Source organism: Balaenoptera physalus (genome assembly GCF_965194825.1).
Source record: "Balaenoptera physalus genome assembly, chromosome: 1".
Lineage (NCBI taxonomy): Eukaryota > Metazoa > Chordata > Mammalia > Artiodactyla > Balaenopteridae > Balaenoptera > Balaenoptera physalus.
In genome coordinates, this window is record NC_138882.1 from 24,046,306 (window position 1) to 24,067,855 (window position 21,550).

Genomic DNA, 21,550 nt, shown 5'->3' on the forward strand with positions numbered 1-21,550 from the left:
TGGAAATGTATGACACATGCTTCTTTGCCTAAACCAGCAAGTATATCAATCTTAAAACAATTCTCTTTATAGGTAAAGAAACAATATTAGTAATACTGAAGGATCATATCAAAAACTCTGATTCACATGGATAAAGTACATATACACAGCTGAATTGTTTATATAAAATTTTAGTAGCATATATCATTTTATCTCTCATAAAACAATCTGGCCAGCCAAGCTATACAGTCGTCAAAAAGGTATATATACGAGTTTAAAAAAAAAAAAAAAAAAAAGGCTCTAAGATTTAAAAGTCACTTTTTGAACTTGGGTTTTCAAATCAGAAAGTTTTAGGATCAAATGAGAATAAAAAGAATTCAGATGTGTGTGTGTTGTGTATATGTGTACATATATAGATACATCCTAGTGTAAGGAGAAGGATATGCATGTACCTGATTAACTGTAATGTGGAATGGTTAAGTGACATAACCGGCTTGTCCATGCAAACGACACATATATGTGCACACGTGTGTATATGAGCGTGAGAGTGAAAGAAAACACTCTATAAGCCTAAATTCACTCCTAAGCCACAGATATCTAACCTACTGAATAAAGGAGGCTGTCAATCAGAAATCAACCTATTAATAAGAGCTCACATCTGCCTTACAACATGTACACCTGAAAATTAATTCAAGTTAAGCAAAAGCTCCCTTCCAATAAATCACATTTATATTCCCCAAATCATATTAAGATGAATATAACTTTTCCCCTTAAATTCTAATTTAAAAGACTGCTCTCAAACAAAATAGTTAAAAACAAAAACGAACAAACAAACAAAAACCTCTCTCATTCATGTTGGAAGAAGTGAACAAGAATTAGTTCTGAGATCCTAATTCTAACTAAATCCTTACTAAGAAGCCAACTCAAAAGCTGACCAAATCACCTACATGAACCACAACAAATATCACAACATAAAACAGTAGCTTGCTGTGTATCCCAAATACCACAAACCAGACCATGGCCTAAGGAAACAAAAGTTATGGAAATGCGCAAGGAGTATGTACCACAGCTTGAAAAAGTAATGTAAACATAATGTTGCTTACCACAGAAAATACATCGCAAATTAGTGCTGTCCTGGGTAGCAGTAACTTTGCTCTGGGCTGCAACAGACACCTTGGTGTTAGAAGCTTCAAAGGACAACGGGGCCATCTGAAGAACTTCACATAAACTAAAAGGTGCTTTGAAAGGTTCAAAACGTATTACACATACGTCCTAGCTAGATCCTCATTCTGGAAACTCTGTAATTTAATAAAAACGTATCCTCTTTAACATAAACTTGTTAAAAATTTTTATGTGTAATCTTATTTGTGGAAAAAACCCTATAATAAGCCACAGACCAAATGATGCACTTAATAGCTTAATTATTTCCTGAGTTATACAATCAGAGAATGCAATCGATTTGCATTTTACAATTATCTTAAAAAGTAAGTGGACCTGAGATACAGGAAGTCAGATCTATGGCCATTAGTTAATTCCATGATAGCTACCCTCTTTTAGTATTGCTCATTTAAAAGAATTTGCAGCTGAAAAAAATTTAAGGGAAATGCTTAAATTAGCTTAACATGAGATGAACTCATCTCTACTAGTTGAAGACCAAAGCCATTTTACACAGCCTCCAGCAATTAAAGTGTTATATATTCATTGATGTCAAATAAGAATATCTTCATTTTTCATCTTTGAAAAACAGCAAAACTATTCATTGTTTTATCAAGCCACATTTTATTTTCCTTTTTTCTTCAATATGTATATATGCATACGAATTTGACAAAATCTTGTTAAAAAATGCGTGGCCACCTCAAAAAGCCATTTAATATTTAGGTTGCCTATACTAAAATTTACCTTAAGTATTAATGAGGTAAATTCTCTTTAAGTGAAAAAATTCAATGAGAAGGAGATGATAATTTATGAAAAGGGGAAAGGCTTTTACAAAAGCAAGGTGACACTCAAAACGGGTGGGAAAAACAAAAATTAAATTTCTTTTAGTTTTACATTAGTGACATTCAAAACTTTACATCAGTACTTTTCTATAAATAAAATACTACAGAAATTCTTTTCAGCATAGGAAAGATTTTCTCTTTCCACTAGTATTAATCAAGAAACAATAAACAAGTTAAAAATATATTGACTTAAGAAAGACTACATAAAGGCAAACAAGACAGTAATTTAGATTTCCCTTAAAACTGTATTCTTAAATAATACAATTTATGCTAACTAAAAGTTTGCATAGAATCAGAACCAAACCAATTTATATTTAAAGAATGCACACCTGAAAATGGTAATAAATCTTAAATAGGAGAATTTTTTATTGTTTTTTAGAAATTAGATTTAATATAATCCAATTATGTTTAAGCCTTGTTTTAAAGATATTAAATACAGCAGATATTTTCAAACACAAAATAAATAAGATTGTTGAATGTCACCTTTCCTAAGTACTTCCACCCACTTAATCAATTATTATTAAAGTCGCATGCACAATATTTACAGTAATGACATAAAAAAGACCACAGGCATACATATAAAATGTCTACTAGCCTAATCAGATCATGCCAAAGATGATAAACCATTTAGAAGATTTTCAATAATTATATTTTGTTTAAACTTTTAAAAAAATCTGTCTTACCGATGTTTGTAAATGACTACTTCTATAAAGCCTTTATTAAATAAACATGCCTAGTCTTCAGGTTTTACCCTTCAGTTCCTTTCATTCATATTTAAAGGAGGAAAAAAAAATACGGAAAATATTAAAAACTTACAGGAAAAACCTGAGAAATTATCTCGTCTCTGACAGCAAAGAAACTGCCACATTCCATTACCGATCATTTTGGTAAAAAGTCATCTGACAATCCTCAGAATTCAGGTAAAACATTACTACCACATAAGACCCCAAATCCCCAATCTTCTCACAGTTTAAACTATTATGCAACATTCTTGCACTTGGTATCTTTAAACATATTCTTTCTGCTGACTTTTACTTCATACCATCCCGTAAAATACTTATCTAAATTCTGATAAGGTTGCTTGAGTTCTACTGCAGTTTGCATTTCCCGAAGATACTAAATTATTCATTCCATCATATGCATAAGGCTAACAGCACTCCCTGCTTAATACTGATGCTGTTAACTCTTTCTTCACTCAGTTGAGGGAGGAGGGTGGAATATGGGAAAAGAATGTTCAGTGTACAGATTGAGTAAATTCAATTAAAAAAAAAAAGACACTTCTCTTTAAATCAGTGTATTAAAATAGGCTTACGGCTAAGAGAAATAAGGATGCACCCTAAAGGAAAGCATGAACTAAAGAGGTTAACTAAAGCGGTTAAGATGCATCAAACAATCAAAACTTAACATCTATATTAGACTTCTAGAAAAGAAAAAAGACCATCCTTACGAGCTACTCTGACCTTGAAATAGTCTTGTCATGGTTGTTCATTTATTTCTAATATAGTTTGTAAAACAGCTATCCCTCAGGCTTTTCCCCGCCTTTTAACATCCTTTAGCATTAGGCATTTTGTACAAGCAAGGAAATACACAAACCTTGGGTGAGATATTAGTAGGAGAAAATGACAGGCTGTCATTTGATTGGTATTACTGTATTTTATTGCAATATATAATTACTATAGTAGACCCTTAGTGTTCACATTTTTAACATTAGAGGTCTCCACTACCAGGAGTTAATCTCAAAGAAATTTGTAATGAGGAAACTACCCAGCTCAGCATTTTTTCTGAGGATTAAATGAGATAATGTTTGCTTACAGCTGGTTTTAATTTGATTTGTACTCTCTGGAAAGCTGGTCTGTTGAGTGAGCACAGCATAGCATGCAAATTAGCAGTGATCATACTTCTGACCATCATTAGGGCCCCAGGTATTATCCTCATGATTGCAAAGTTCTACTATAACCATTTTTGAGAAGGCATGAAAGCAAATGTGTTTTTGTTTGTTCTAAGGTATATAGAATAGAATGGAAGAAGACACTGCAGTGGTATGGTTGCCTGTGTTCAAAAATAGATACCATGGGGTATAAACTGGTGCAACCACTATGGAAAACAGTACAGATACTCCTCAAAAAATTAAAAATAGAACTACCATATGATCCATCAATCCCACTTCTGGGTATATACCCAAAGAAACTGAGAACAGGATATTGAAGAAATATCTGCATTCCCATGTTCAGTGAAGCATTATTCACAATAGTCAAGATATGAAACAACTAAGTGTCCATCAACAGATAAAGAAGATGCAGTATATATATATACACACACTGCAATATTATTCAGCCATAGGAAAAAGGAAATCCTGTTAGCAGCAATATGGATGGACCTTGAGGGCATTATGCTAAATGAAATAAGCCAGACAGAGAAAAAACAAAGACTGCATGGAATCACCTGGATGTGGAACCTAAAAAAGCTAAACTCACAGAAACAGAGAGTGGTTGCCAGGGGCTGGGGGGTGAGGGAAAGAGAGAGAGGCTGGTAAAAGGGTACACATTTTCAGTTACAAAATGAATAAAGACTGAAGATCTAATGTAAAACACGGTTGAAAACATAGTTGATAACACTGTACTGTATAATTGAAATATGTTAAGAGAATAGAACATAAATGTTCTCACCAAAACAAAACAACCAATCAACCAAACAAAAAAAATAAATATGTGATAGATGTGTTAATTAACCAGATGGAAGAAATCCTGTCACAATTTATATGTGTATCAAATCATCACCGTGTACACTTTAAACATCTTACCATTTTATTTGTCAATTATACCTCAAAAAAACTGGGAGGAAAAAGGTACCATATTTGCAGGGCACTGTGCTAAAAGACATGAGAATTACAAATAGTAAATTTTATTCAAAGTGATGATAATTTTAAAGTGGCATTTTAAAACATTTTCAAAAGAATTTCAAATTTTGTTTTAAAATATATGCAGTTTCTAATAAAGGAAGATTGTTATATATCTCAAAAAATGAGGTATCATGCATCTATAGCCACATGTGAAAAAAATATCATATAGAACTGCTCTTTTTTTTTTTTTTCATTACTGAATCTTAAGCAAAACTATTTATATGACTGGGTTTCCCCGCCCCTCTTCATTTCTTTAGTTCTCCCCCAACTTAGGGCCTCAAATGCATTTTATTCCCTGCTAAGCAAGAATGAAAATGGCTGCTAACAGTTGATAAATTGTTGATAATTGATTAGGCTTGACTGGCAATAGCACCAGTCCAACATCTGTTTTGTAAGCCATTTACTTTTAGATGTGGAATGAGTGACTGTCTCCAGCTAAAGAAACTGAAAGAGTCAACTAGAAGTTGAGGGGTTTATAACTTACCAATCCTGCCATATCCTAACACTTCTAAAGGTAAGAGTAACCCGTGTCCCACATTCATTTCTCTGCTTCTTCCTCATGAGCATAGATCAAATCCCCTCACCATCCCCACCCCCTTCTATTTCAATACTAAGGCACTATTAGGTACATATATGCTCAGAGAAAACACCACATTCAGGTAGAATGCACTTTAACAAAGATGATTAGCTTATTACTAGAGTATCTGTTAACTCTCTAACCAGCGCTGTTATCTATGTTATGCAAACCAGATGTCTAGGGCCCTTCCATTACTACTATTTAACCTATTTCCAAGTCCTGTTAATGCAATCTCCTCATTGTTCTCCAAACTACCTCCACTGTCACTCTTCATGTTCCATGATCTCTTGGTTTTCAAAGTGGGATTCATATATCCCAGAATGCTAAACATACCCTGGGGTAGGAAAGAACATAGTAGTACTTCCATTTCTGTTAATTTTTTTCTCATCCTTCTTACAGTTCTATTTTTTCATGTTTTACAATGTATGCAATATGTCAACGCCAAACATATACCTAAGCTATAAATACACGTGCATTAGGAGATAAGCTCAAAAATTAAGGGACCGGGCTTCCCTGGTGGCGCAGTGGTTAAGAATCCGCCTGCCAATGCAGAGGACACGGGTTTGAGCCCTGGGCCGGGAAGATCCCACATGCCGCGGAGCAACTAAGCCCGTGCGCCACAACTACTGAGCCTGCGCTCTAGACCCCGTGAGCCACAACTACTGAGCTTACGTGCCACAACTACTGAAACCCGCGGGCCTAGAGCCCGTGCTCCGCAACAAGAGAAGCCACCGCAATGAGAAGCCCGCGCACTGCAACAAAAGAGTAGCCCCCGCTCGCCACAACTAGAGAAAGCCCGTGCACAGCAACGAAGACCCAACGCAGCCAAAAACAAATAAATAAAATAAATAAATTAAAAAAAAAAATTAAGGGACCACCAGCCTAGACTATTAAATAAACTGTCCATTCTGATGTTGTACCTCTCCCATTCCCCACAGCAGCCAATGATACTTTAATCACTAAACCAGATCAAATCACCTCCCTTAGTAAAATCTCTTCAATATCTTCCCACTGATCTTAAGATAAATAGCAAACTCCGGTGCTTTCTCCCCATGATGTGGCTGTGGCCTAACTCATCCAATTCATACTTTGTTTCTCTCTACACTCCAGGTACATTGGTCTTCCAGATTTTCAAATGAGCTATATGCTCCTCCTGCTGCAGGGCCTTTTTTACACATGCACATGCCTTCTGCCTGTGATATTCTTCTCTTGGTCAACTAGTATGCTTCCTTTTTGTACTAATTAGAACTTTCTGGCAGTCAACACTCAACTGGAGTTACTATTAGCCCCCAGACAACTAATATAATTATTTCTCCCTCCTTCACTCAGAATTCTTATTTCCTATTTCTAGTTTTATAATTATATATGTTTTTTCCCAGTTATCCACTTCAAAAAATTTGAAAGGAGATAATAAGCTAAGCATACTAATAAGTATGAAATTGGGTAATACCAAATTTTCTAAGAAATATGAAGAATCTGTCTAAAGACTTAGGAGAAAAGTTTTCATACATTAAAATTAGGCAAAGTGGTACAAACTTATATTCAGACAAGAAAGAAAGTGGGAGACAGAGAGAAAATAGATGTGTGACATCCTACAAAATGAAAGTTTGGGGCGGGGGGGATGATAAAGGCACCCAATTCCATGGGCCAGGCTCATTTGGGGGTGGTGGGCAATCCAATGAGATGAGACCACCTCAGATCATTTTTAAGGAAACGCATGCAATTTTGCTTCCTCATCCACATGTAAAGAGCTGAAATTCTTTTAACCAAAAAAGTGTTTTCATTCTAAAAGTATAATACAGAAATTTTCAAAGACCATGTCTGTTCTTTCCTACTTTTGTAAGAGAAAAAGAATTAAGAGAACCAAAAAAGTATGCAGTTCTAAGGTAATGCTCTGGGATGTGGGAAAAAAATGAAGGGAGGACAATGCTGGGCAAGAAAACTGAGCCTGGGGACCAAGAGAATAAACTTCAGAGATTTCACAAATGGCCAAGCATTCATCTCTATTTACATTCAATTTGGCAAAGAAAACTACTACACAATTCTACTTTCACAATTTACCAAGTTTTTAAATGTTGAGTTTTTTAAACTAAAGAATATGAGGAGGCCTTTCTGCTTTGGTTGTAACCTCCTTATTTAAAAAAAATACTAAGTACTAGTCATTACTTTCACTGTATACCATACTCCTACAACTTTAACACACAAACATCAATTGTGAAAATAAGAAAGTCAATTGTTAAAACTTAGAGAGTATGCCTAGATACATGAATACATGCTTTCTTATGATGACTTACTTTTCAAACTGCCATACATGATACCTGCTACAAAATATATGAACCTTGAAAAAATTATGCTAAGAAGCCAGTCACAAAAGATCACACACATATTGTATGATTCCATTTACATGAAATGTACAGAACAGGCAAATCCATAGAGACAGAAAGCAGATTAGTGGCTGCCAGGAGCTGGTAGGTATGAAGGAATGGGGGTGGGGTAAGAGTAGGGGTGGTGATAGTGACTTAGGGGCACAGGGTTTCTTTCCCATGTGATGAAGATGTTCTAAAACTGATTGTGGGGATAGTTGCCCAATTCTATGAATATACTAAGAACCACTGAATTGTGTACTTTAAATGGGTAAACTGTATGGTACAGTAAAGCTATTAAGGAAAACAAAAAGTGCCATGTCATGCTTGTATTCTTCATCTTAGAATTGTTTATAACATAAAGCTGAAAAATATCCCAGTGCCTATTTCTTTTCTATTACGGAAAATATTAAAGGTGATTACCTCTGGATGGTGGAATTTTCTTTAAACATTTTTTAAATCTATCTATCTATCTATCTATCTATCTATCTATCTATCTATCTATCTATCTATCTATCTAATCTATCTATTTATTTATGGCTGCGTTGGGTCTTTGTTGCCGTGCACGGGCTTTCTCTAGTTGTGGCTAGCGGGGGCTACTACTCTTCCTTGTGGTGTGCAGACTTCTCATTGTGGCGGTTTCTCTTGCTGCAGATCATGGGCTCTAGGCATGCGGGCTTCAGTAGTTGTGGCATGCAGGCTCAGTAGTTGTGGTGCACAGGCTTAGTTGCTCCGTGGCATGTGCGATCTTCCAGGACCAGGGCTTGAACCCATGTCCCCTGCATTGGCAGGTGGATTCTTAACCACTGCGTGGATGGTGGGACTTTAGATATTTTTACTTTCTTCATTATGATTTTCTGTACTGCTTAAACTTTTATAATAAGCATACAACTTTTTAATCAGAAAAAATTTTTTCACTAGAAAAACAAAATGCTGTGCTGGAAATCCAAGTTCTACTGCCCAGAGCAGTTCTTGTCAGGTGGAGCTCCAACTGGCTCTAGGTTCTGACGAGAGAATTGGATGTACACAATGAAAGAAGTGTCTCGATTAATAATACCAGCATGACCCCAAGTGTCTGGAAGGACTGCAGAGCCAGCACCTGGATGTCCCTTCCAAACACTAGAGCTGGTCTGGGAAGGTTCCTTTGCCATCATGTTATTTTTCAGGAGGAAACAAAAATCAAAGGCATTTCTTAGGTCATGATTCTGAATACATATCCATTCAGGATGGTTCATCGAAAACCAGGCCTGTCCTAGTTAAACCAGGACAGCTGTCTACTTCTCCCTGGGAACCCTACTGCCCTTGCCCTTCTCATTTTCTCTGGACAATAATTCGTGATACTTCATCAACGAAACCAAGAAGCAACTTCTATCTAAAACAACCCCGGACAACCCTAACACTTAAATGACAAAGATGTCCACATTTACTTTTGGAAACTCAAAAATAAGTAAAATTTTATTAAAAGAATAGTTTTGATGAATATATAATAAATTAGATAAACTGGGTTTGTTTACCTCATATGGGGTTTACAAAATAGAATTAAATATAAATAAAGTTATTGGTGTGGGCTGTCAGCAAGTACATAAAAATAAACTTGTTCTACAAACTAAACATCATTAACTTCAGTCTCTGAAATGTAATTATATACATAACAATATGTATCTTTATTTCACTACTCTTTAAAAAATATGACTCATAATTAGTAGGTCTAAATTTGATATGACAATTCAAACGTGAGGGTGTGTTATTTAGAGGAAACATCAAATATTCAGACAAACAAAGAAAATGAAAAAAGCCATCAGCTATGTGGTCAAACTTATAAAAATTAAGGAAACTTTAAATTAGGAATGCCATATTCCCACTCTTAAGAATCCATAGATGTTACCTGATAAAGAACAACTTCTTCTGGAAAACTGTGCACAAAATACTTATTATCGTATTTTAAATGATATTCTTGGTAATATTTTAGTTCAACCTGTATCCTATGTCATTTTACTTTCTTCATTAGACATTTTCCACGTTAAATCTTAGCCTTCTACTACTCATTCTCTAAAAATGAACTACCAAAGCAGCAGTAACACATTGTTATTTAAAAACAAAACAGGGGGAGGGGAAAAAGAAAACTTCAATACCAGCTAGAGCTCAGAAGGAAACACACTGTAAAATACCAAAACTGGTAGAGCCTAAGATCCTTCCAATTTATTGTGAGTTACTACTTTATATTGCGTTAGAGTCAGCTGTCTGCCTCACTAGACTTCAAGATGCTCAAAGGTAGTATCTGTGCCATACTCATCTTCCCATTACCAGCAACCAGCATGGTACTTGGCACATTGTAGGTGACTGATAAATTTATTTAACTAAATAGGAGTTTTACAGAATCAATGTAACTTAATCAGAACTCGCTAAAGGTCTACTATGTGTTATAAGTACCTTTACATATAGCAATCCATCTAAATAATGCAAATAGGAGAGAATAAATATGAGAATGAATGAATCTGTATATAATTTTATAATAAAGAAGCAGGAGATATATACAAGACCAGAAATATTTAAACAAAAGTCAGGGAAATAAAACTGTCTTCAACTAAAAAAACACCTTTATGTGGATGGGTAAGTGAGGGTTCCTATAAAGCATTGTTCAGCATAATATAAAAAAATCCCAGAACACCCAGGAAATCTATATCTGAAGTTTTTAATGGACTATAAGGTTGAGATCCCACAAGCTTCCAGGAAAAAAAAAAAAATCAACTCTTTAAAAAGCAAAGAAGGGACTTCTCTGGTGGCACAGTCGTTAAGAATCCGCCTGCCAATACAGGGGACACGGGTTCAAGCCCTGGTCCAGAAAGATCCCACATGCTGCGGAGCAACTAAGCCCGTGCACCACAACTACTGAGCCCACACGCCGCAACTACTGAAACCCGCGCTAAGAGAGCCCATGCTCCACAACGAAGAGCAGCCCCCCTCGCCACAACTAGAGAAAGATTGTGTGTAGCAACGAAGACCCAACACAGCCAAAAAACAAATTTAAAAAAAAAAAAAAAGGCAAGGAAAAAGTCTGGTCCATAGCCAATTCCCAGTGTGAAGAAATTCAGGTGAAGGTAAGTTATTTCCCCAAGCCTCATGACCAAAAAGCATCAGAAGGCAGGGCACAAGAGAACTGTTAAAGGGAGGGGTGACTCTAGAAAACAGAGAGGCGTCTCTAGAAAGGCAATCTGGTTGTATCTCTTCCGGCAACGACTTCATGCTGAATTTGTTTTTAAGCAAGTCAAGACTCCACAGGCCGGCTGCAGGGACCATAGCATCACTATTCACAGGAAGATAAAATGCACAAGAAATACTTACAGGAAGTTTTAAATGACACTTGTTCAAATTCATACTTTAATGAATAAAAGGGTAAATAAATATTGGCAGAGAAATAAATAACTGCTGGACTAATCGACAATGTGGAAATATCAGAGAGTCCTGAAAACCTAGCTCTTATCTGTGTTATGATACTTGAAAATAAAGCTGTACTACCCAAACTGAGGCCAAAGTACCTACTTAAGAGGGAAAAGATATAATTCAAGCTGATTTCCCAAAAGAATAGTATCCCTTTGGAGCAGAAAAAGTTATAGCTTCCTAAGAACAAAACTCTAGAGACTCAAACATCTATTCATGTAAATAATACTATAAATTACTACTACTGTATTAACTATATTTGAGAGCTGTTTATATATCTTAGTCCAGATTAATAAGATTGTAGGGTACATTTAAAAATGTATGTATGGCCCACGTGGCCGCCTGCCGGTTGGAACGGCAGCCCCCCGGCGCGCAGGGCGATGAGGCCGGCGCCAAAGTGAGCGCGGCATGGAGGGGCCTGCCTAACTGGGACCCGTGGCCCTGCGTCTTCTGGCTGCGACGCGGCTCCTGCGCACGCTGCGGGGCCGCAGCCGCCGGGCGGTGGGTGCCCGAGGGGCCGGGAGGCGAGCCGGGGCCCCCAGGCGGGTGTGGGCATCGTGTCCACAGCCAGCGTCCCCGAGGCCGCACTCGGGCCGTGATGACCGGTGAAGCTGCGCTGCGACAGCGCGGCCGACTTCTTCCCTGTGTCCAGTAGTGGTCTGGAGGGTTATTTGTCAAGTTGTTAGGAACTCTACCACTCTTAAGACAGTAAACTTCACGGGGTGTAATCTGACATGGCAGGGAGCAGATCACATGGCCAAGATCTTAAAGTATCAGACTACCAGAAGGCATGAAGAAACCTGGGCGGAGAGTCTTCGTTCCAGGAGACCTGAGCTTGACTGTACGGCTGGTTTGAGGCGCATCACTCTGAACTGCAGCACGCTCATTGGTGACCTGGGTGCAAGTGCTTTGGCAGAATCTCTTAGTGAGGATTTATGGCTTAGAGCACTTGACCTGCAGCAGTGTGGCCTCACCAGTGAAGGAACAAAGGCTTTACTAAAGGCCCTTGAAAGCAACAGAACTCTGGTCGTTTTGGATATAAGAAAAAAATCCACTTGTTGATCATTCTGTGATGAAAGCAGTTATCAAAAAAGTTCTCCAAATGGAAGGAGTGCCAAGTCAGAGGCTCAAAGATTTGGAAAGAGACAGTTTAACAGAAAAGATTTGTCCCTGGAGAACGGAGCTCATGCTTTCAGTCGGGAAGTGAATGGATGTCTAGAAAACGGGAGCCAGACAAGTGGTGAGGAGCGCAGAGTGGAAATAGCAGAGAAAGAGAAGTCCCCCAAACCTGTTTCCAAACTTTGCATGCCCAGGAGAAGCAAGTCCGATGGAGAAACAAAATGTAAGAGCACTTGACTTGTTTGACCTCATTGGAGTCCGGTACCGCCTAAGGGGAGGACAGACTTGGTGCCATAGGGTCTGTCTGTTCCCCTCACACACAACCGCTCCACCGGCAGTACTTGTTTTTTGTGTATCTTTTTTTTTATTTTAGTTTTTGGGGGGTGGGGGCTGGGGGGTGGCTGTGTTGCTCGGCTTGTACGATCTTAGTTCTCCAACCAGGGATCGAACCCAGGCCCTCGGCAGTGAGAGTGCCGAGTCTTAACCACTGGACCGCCGTGGAATTCCCTCTTGTGTATACTTCTAACTAGCTTAGATATATACTTTAAATTTTTGTCTTCGACCAAGTTATAGAGCATTAGATCCCCAAATGTGGTTGAATTTATGAGGTATAAGAAAACAGGAGCTGCTGATATTTATGACTTGTAAGTTACATGCCTGTTTAAGCTAAACATTTATTCTTAGACTCCTTCCCCGCTTGTAGTCAGAGTAATTCTTCTGGAATTTTTAAAAATAAGAGCCTGGGACTTGAGCTCAGGTCAGGTGCTTGGCCACTTCATCATTTGACGAAATAAGCAGAGGCTCTGTTTCCTTGTCCGTCTCAGGGTTGGGCCTTTCATACAAGAGCTTGTGTTAAAATGGCCTAGCACACTGGCAGGTGCTAATTTGATGACTTTATGAAGACGGTGGTTGCTTAGAATAAGAAGAGAAGGATACTTAATCCTCAGAACCTGGTCTGTGCACCAGCTTGCTAATGCTGAAGAACTGTACCTTGGCTGTGAACTCTTTATTCATAGTGGCTTTTTTGTTTCTTTTCTGTAAGCAGCTGAAGTCTCATGTAGCCCCAGGATTACAAGGCCAACTACCAGGCAGACCACCATCACATCTCATTTCACAAGGGGGTCAGTATATAATTAATGGACAGCCCCCATTTTAGGGGCCAACTGTTTTTGGTAAAACACATGTAGAATTAGTAGGATGTAACTTAGTAATTCAGACTTCCACATTGCTTAGGTTTTCCTTTTGATATTTTGTTTTTAGACATTCATGAACAGCATTTCTGAAGACCTCATCCATTTTTACTCTTAGCATAGGAAACTTCAAATGTACATACACAAAATACCAAGGATAGTAAAATGAACCCCTGTGTACCTATCACCCAGTATCAACAGTTAACAGCTCCTGGCTGTTGTTTCATCTATACCCCCATATGCTCCAAGTGAAAATTATTCCAAATGGATTACAACTCCATACACACCCATGTCCCCCCAGTTGGATTACTTTGAAACAAATCGGACATGTCATCTTATCCACAAATACGATATTTCTAGCTGACAAGGTCTCTTTCTCTGACAAGTTTTTTATTCATATTTTGCTATAATTGCTAACATCTAGCAAACAGTCTTTTGAAGAAGACAAAACATGCCTTATAAAGTGTAACAGTTCCTTACTAACAAATATATAGCAGTGTTCATACCTCCCCTTGTGTAACAGAGTTTGGTTGACTTGTTCCTTAAGCCTTTGAAGTGATAGATTCCTTATTTTCTTGCCATTTATTTAAAGAAAATAGGTATTTTGTCTAATAGCTTCTAGGTCTGGCTGACTGCATCGTTTCGGTGGTGAATGTGTTCCCTTGTCTCCAGTTTTCCGTCAACTGGTAGTTAGGTCTAGAGTCTTGATCAGATTCCAGCTTTATTTTGTGCTACTTCATTGACGGTATGGGGCTGTCCATCAGAGGCATGTAATGTCTCTTTGGTGATTCTAGCAGCCGTTGATCAAAGTCTAGATCCATTATTTCTTAGGGTTTGCAAAACGGTGGTATTCTAAACCTGTCATCCAAAGAAACATTAAGCTCGAGGCTTGTTTTAATGTCCTGGCAAAAAGGGCTTCTCCTTGGAGGGAAGAGGGTGTCCGTGCCCTGAATCTTTCCAAACAGAGGGTACTCTTGGTAGGGAGGAGTATAAGTTGTTTTGTGCCCACTGCAAGTCTAGGGTCTGGCTGAGCTAACAGTTGGTCTTACTGTGTGTGACAGCCCTGCCAAACGGAAACCTGAGGAAGACCCTGAAAAAGCAAAATCAGGTGATTCTGTCGATGAAGAAGAAAAAGACCAGGTAGGGCTCTCATTTAAGTTTCTTAACTCTGCCTTATTTTGGTACACTTGCTGGTAATTGTGAATTTACACTTGGTCTGTCTATGGACCGTAAGTGACTGAGAGGGTGTCAGAACATATCCCTGGACCCTGGGCAGTACGAAGTGTATTATGGTTAGACCCGAGGACTCAGCAGGCCCGTAACTTTGGTGTGTTCTCTCCTGTCTACCTTCCTACCTCTCCAGCTGTCAAGATTTGACAGTCAAACCAGCAGATGTGATGCGTTTAGAGCATTTCCTTCTGATGTCAGATAAGCTCCTTTCCCACATCTAATCTCTCTATAAAAGCAGAGTTGTCGTGTTATTATGTGTATTGTAATAATGCTGCTTAGACTTTTAGGTTAGAAAACTGGCGGCTTGCCAAAGGCCTCCAATATAGAAAATGTCAGTCTCTAGCACTGTCCCGTGTAACTTGAGGGGCAAACCTAGATACTACCAGATGGTCACACGCTGTCTATTTCATTCCTGCCACAGGATTAGCTGTGGAAGTCGGGAAGTCTGTAGGTTTACAGGTGGGTAGTAAATGCCCTGTTACCTGCTAAAGATGAGTATCCGTGGTTTGCTCTAAGGCAGGGTTTCTCAAGCAAGGCAATGACTTTTGGGGCCAGATAAACCTTTGCTGTGGGTGTGAGTCCTGTGCATCGTAGAGTGTTTAGCAAGGTCCCGACCTCTACTCACTAGATGCCCGTAACATTCCCTCTCTCTCCTCCCAGTTGTGACAACCAAAATCACCTTCAGACTTTCCCAGGTGTCCCCTGGGGGGCACAATTGCACTGAGCGAGAAGCACTGGACTCAAGGCTAGCAATATCATTGAGGTAGACTTGACGTCCTGTTGTAAAAGACATACTCATTCTCCTGTTTTTATTTTGGAAATTAGATGCCACTGTTCATGATCCTTATTCAGATGTCTGTAAGTTTAGTCAGACTACCCACTCATAGGTGGGACACTGAGACAGAGGGAAACAGCTTGTCCAAGTCACATGGCCACATCCCTTGCCTCCTAAGAAACCGTGTCACAAGGGAAAGCAAGCTGGCTCTTGTAATATTGACAAGTGTTTTTTTTTAAACAAATGTGCCAGTTTTAGAGTTGTTCTTTGCCCTCTAACCTTTTGGAGGGCTTCCATAGCCTTCAAGCTTCTGAAGAAACGAACTGGGGCACTCTTTCCCAAGCAGGAAGCAGTTTTGCTGGCAGTGTGTGAGAGGCCTTGGGGACTTGGAGGATGAACACTTGTTGCAACAGGGTTTATCCCGATATGCTAGAGTAAGGCTCAGTGCACCACACCGGTGCTATCAGGTAGTGTTTGTTGGTCAAATAAGTAGTACTACAGAGAGAATCTTACTTTAGTCAATTTAAAGTTTTGAGATCTCACTATGTTTTTTAAAACAGGTATTAAATACATGCATTTGGTAAAACAGTACAAAAGGCTGTTTGGTACATAGCAGCCAAAGAAAAACAATGTGGCTATTCCGTGCTGAGCTATGCTGTGAGCGTTATCAAATAGATACTGGATTCTGAGGCCTTTGTTCAGGAACAAAAAAGAATATAAAATATCTGATTGCCACAACTAAGGAGCCGGCCTGTGGCAACTAAGACCCAGCACAATTAACTAAGTAGCTAACTGACTATTTTTTAAAATCTCATTAATAGGTTTTTAATATGATTTTTAAAAATTAAAAAAAAAATGTATGTATGCATATATCTTTTGGCCTCTGGCAGAAGGAGACACTTTGAATAATTTGATCTTTATGTGCAAATAAAATTGCTAGTAAATGTCACTGTATTAGGACTGTCACTAACTGGTTCTGCCAAATTTATTTATACAGTCCAGAAATTATCATTTTAAAGTGTTTTTGAAAACACTAAGTCCCATTGTGGTGAAAGAAGGAACAGAAGGTGCAAGGACCTGAAGCAGGGGAGAGTGCGTTTAGTTAACACAGAGTCAAGAGGGGCCAGCTCCTGAAGGAACCCAGAGTCCCGTTAAGAAGTCTGTACTCTATTCTAAGAGCAATGGAAAGCCACTGCAAGATTATTTGGTACACACAACAGAGGTATGCAAAAATCCACCCTACCTCCTATGAACATAAGGTCATTCTCTAGTATTATCTGCGGAAGACACTAGAGACCTGTTTCCCGGGAATTAACATCACCCATCCAGTCAATATCTTCAAATTGGGGATGTATGATTCTAAGACTTAAAGAAAATGTTAAATCCATGGAGACCAGTGACTTTAAATCTGAATAAGAAAAAAGTAACTCTTTGTTTTTAGTATATTGAATAGTATTATCACAGTAAAGATCAGGACAATATTTGCATAGGAAACTCCTCAATAAAAATACATTTCTTCCTACATGAATGGCACTTTCATAGCCAAATATCACTGAAAATTTCCAGAAAACAGCAGTCATTTGTTTCCTCACGTGAATCATCTCAGAAATTGCAAAAGCTTACAGAAATAGCAGGTCTACCTTAAAGGAGTTATTTCTGGTATCTCTACATGAGTAGTATGCTATATTTGCCTATACCACTTCCTAATTACCACTCTGTACCATGCATGGTACTTACACTGCCTTGCAGGTATGTCTGACCATGGCGTATCTTCTCTACACAACTGCTCCATAAGGTCAACAATTTCGAATCATTCATTTTTGTTTCCCTAGTATCATGTAACATAGTACCTCTATTAGAAGTACAAGTAATTCAGTTTACTGTGGCTTTTCCTCTTTTAGATGGGATCATCTACCTCTTAGGAATTTTTAATGGATTAATAAAACAATGTCATAATATTCTTTATATATAAAAAGCTGATGTCAAAATACCACTATTTAATACCATCTTCAAAAGATTAATTAGAATTTTTCTATCTTGCCTAGATCATAAAAACAGGAATGCCCAATGTTAATTCAGAGGCACTGCACCAATGTGCACATGCTCTTTGCTGAATACAAACATGGACAACCCAACGGTACACACTCTCACTTACAGACTGATGAAAGCATGTCCAAAATTAAGCTGTGATCCTGAAACTAATATAATATTGTAATATACTATACTTCAATTGGAAAAAAATTAAGCTGTAAAAATTGGGCCACAGATTTGGCTGCCACTGTGTGTTGTGATTGGTCTCATGAGAGTAGAAGTGGTTCCTGCAATTCGTGTCTTGTCATCAACGGACAAGTCAGATTCTATTCTATCAAAGCTTCTCCCTGCATCCCCGTTTAAAGACGAAAAAGTCCGACAAAAAGGTATCAGAATTTTCGACTGTTTAACAGCCAGCAAATGCTTCTCCAATTTATGGGCAACAAATATGATTAAAATTCAGGAATACAAGTAAAGTAACTGTATACAAGTTACTAATCTCACACAGGAAAACACGTAAATAATCACGGATGACATCCTCAGTTCACTGTAGCACCATTAATTAAATTTCAAGCTTACTGTAAAATAAGCCTGAAGAACTGAAGTCACCAGCTAGACCTGTAACAGACAATACATTTATAAGATGCCCAGCTACCAGAGAAGCAGAGAAACAAGAATGAGAGACAGAATAGTGTCTGTCTGACAACAAACTTCAGGCTAAAATAACTTTCTATATGATTATGAAATACGGATTTATCAAAAAAATCTTGTCTCTTTTAGTTATTTAATCAATCCCACTTTGGAGCAGGACAATATCCTACGTCCCACAACATAAGACTAAAGCTGTGCTTATGAAAAATGCAATATCAGACTTGAGTTATCAGACTTGAGTCAAGCCAAAGCAGCTTTCCCAAACAGTTAGTGACTAGAAGCTTAAAAGTCATGAAGTAAATACTTTAAAATTCTTTTATTATAAATAAAAATTCACATATGAATATATATAATAATTCATATGTTAGAACAGTCACCCAAATCACTTTGCATAAGCACTTAGCTCTCTTACGTAACGCTGGCTGAGAAAGGCTGGGAGAGAGGCTATAAGATATGATGGGTAGGGCACAGGAACCAGAAGCCTAACTCAGTAGTTCCCAACCTTTTCAACAACTAGAAACCCATTTATTATTTTAACTAACCCCCTTGGACTCCATGTTTAGGGTGAGCTTGTCCAAAGGAACTGTATTTATCATTAATCTTTGTTCTTCCATAAGTAAGCAAAGATATATTAATGGTCGTGTTCAATTCAGGCACTGGGACTATTGCAACTCTTCTTATCAGTATCTTGGCACAATCACAAGATCTTCAAAGTGTCAACAGTAGTTAACTAGAACTTACTGGTTTTAGATAAATAAGCATCTCCACAAAGAGCTGACAAATTTAGTCTCAAACAAAGAAGCTTAATATCTGAGTTAGGAGGTACAACCTTATCACTGGAATGTATGATGTACATCGTTTATTTAGCTTTCCAAAACACTGAAAATTATCTCAGAACTCTATCAGTTGTTCTGTAGTAGCTTTGGGGGTAATAAGTTGAAAATCATTGTTCTAACCCAAACAGAATTATCTCCCAAGGAAAAGGGCATTCATATATAACGTGTATGCTAACTCTGTTAATAAATTACTAAACTGTGGGCTTAACATATTTGTTCTCTAAAAGCTATTTACAGACAAAAACTGTGCCTATGTACCATTCTTTCTAAAACCTGGACTCAGGTTCACAGGAAAAATTCAAACTTATGCTGAACTACACTTTCATTTTTCACCTCTTTCTCCCAAACTACTGATTTTCTTCACATAGCAGAAATAACCTTAGGTCCCACATTATCTGCAAACAGATATGATACTCTCCCAGAGATCTCTACTGTTGCCATGTGAAAATGGGCAGCCAGAATTCCTTTTTAAAGAAAAACTTACCTAAGGGGATGAAGCAGTCATACAATAGTGATTTCCTGTTTAAACGCACCTGATTCTATCACTGTAATCCCTCTCCTATTTGAATTTTCTTCTCTATTCTTACTATTTCTGCCTCCACTCAGAAACTTAAGGCTTGTCTCACAGCCTCCAGCAGCTCCCGTTTCAAACCACTGCCGGCCTTCTGAAGTACAGCTTTGTTCACGTCATTCCACTTGCTCAAAAACGTACACTAAACCTCTATCACCCACAGCTCTCAAAGGCCCTTCTTGGTCAGACCTACCTTTCTGACTTTAATCCCCACCAGGCCAATCAAACGACTCCTGGTCTACAACAAGCTCATTCTTTCCACTTTTGTACTCCTACGCTATTTCCTAGGCCGGATATGCCTTCCCCCCCCCCCCCACCCCTCATGTCCCTATGCCTGCATTTTATCTATCTTTCAAAATCAGCTCAAAAAGCCATCTCATCATTAACACTTTCCCCAATTGTTCCAGTGAAAAGAAATCTCATTCCCCTTCTCATACTCACACAGGATTTTATCTGTACCTCAGATATGACTTCCTCTTTTGGATTATGACTGTGTCTTATCTCCTCTACAAGAGTAGAAGAATCCTTGAGGGCAAGATTTGAGTCTTATTTCCCCTTGCATGTATCCAAGGATGGATAAATTAATTGATTTTCTACAGGGGAGGAGGAACATAACATGGTATATCTGTACCAGGCAGTAAAGACAAAGAAGAGGTTGGAGAAAACTTCAAAGTCTCTCTACCACTTTTATTCCTCTAAGTAAATTAATCCACATGGTAGAATTTTCTGTGTATTTTTAAATGTTAGCACTAAAAAATAACATTCTGCTGTATAGTTTAAAAATACTAATGCCTTTATCTCATTTAATTCCCATGATATCCTAACACAGGTATTCTCATGATCCTTTTATATAGTATAAGGAAACAGCTTCAGAAAAGGCAACCTGCCACCAGAGGAAGAGTCAACCCTGGAGTCTTTTACCTCCAATTTTAAGTTCTTTCCACAAAATCAAAATGAAGGACCACAAAATTTTACTAAAAACCATAAAACAAAAAGTAAATGAAAAAAAAAAAAAAAAGTAAATGAAAGTTCTTCTCTTTCCTGTTTTCTCACCTGAAACTGACTTCCCTCAAAAGCCTTTTAAAATATGCTTTGAAGATCTTGAATTGAAAAGCAGAGAAATGCAATAAAAAGAAATGGCCCAGGGGTCGGAAAACCCAATCCCCGTTGTGCCTCCCTTTCTAGGTATATGTGACCTCAGGGAAGTCCCACCTCTCCATATCAGTCTTCCTAATTCGAAATTGGGGGTGACAGATTAACCTCACATTATTGTGGAGACTGAATTTATAAATGGGGAAGGGTGTGAAGAGGTAAGTTAGAGAAGGAAGCAGTACATGGCAGCACCCACAAGAAAACTGTCTCACCCACCCAACCCCCAAACCTGTTACTCATTTAATCCTGATGAACAGCTAACGCTTTATCTGTTTCAGTGTTACTTCTCCAGTAAGATTATTGATTAAGGAGAGCTAGAAGTGAAAACTATTATCCAAGACCACCTTTAGAATCCATCGTCACCAGTTGCCCAAACTGACACATCTGGTAATTGTCTTAGAACACCACCCTCTCCTCCCTGACCTGTCCGTTATGTCTCACAGATATAGTGGAAAGAGGCTGAATGCTAAAATTAAATCTGGGTACAAACGCCACTTAAGCCACTGTCTAGCTGTGGGCCCTTGGGCCAGGCCAGTGACCTTCTGAAAGCTCCATCATCTCTAAAGCAAGGATAATGCCACCAACTTTGCAGTGTTGTTATAAAGTTTATCAGTAATAAACGTGCCCAATTAGGACCTGCCACACAGCCGGTGCCTGATAAACAGATTATTATTCTTGCCTCAGAACTGCTTTAACGACTAAATGAGGACATAAGTAGAAGGCCTAGAACAATGTCTTCACA

General features: G+C 38.2%; 1 protein-coding gene across 19 annotated transcripts in view; it reads right to left on the reverse strand.

Moving 5' to 3' along the window:
* Window positions 1-21,550, reverse strand: part of ENAH (ENAH actin regulator) — a 156,874-nt gene that overhangs the window by 44,430 nt on the left and 90,894 nt on the right. For 11 of the 19 annotated variants that reach the window (XM_082426189.1, XM_082426188.1, XM_082426186.1 and 8 more), the window contains one exon: window positions 1,083-1,139. The exons of the other annotated variants lie outside the window; for them this stretch is intronic. In XM_082426189.1, the coding sequence (XP_082282315.1) occupies window positions 1,083-1,139 (57 nt within the window). The remainder of the gene's footprint in view (window positions 1-1,082; window positions 1,140-21,550) is intronic. 19 annotated transcript variants of the gene reach the window in all.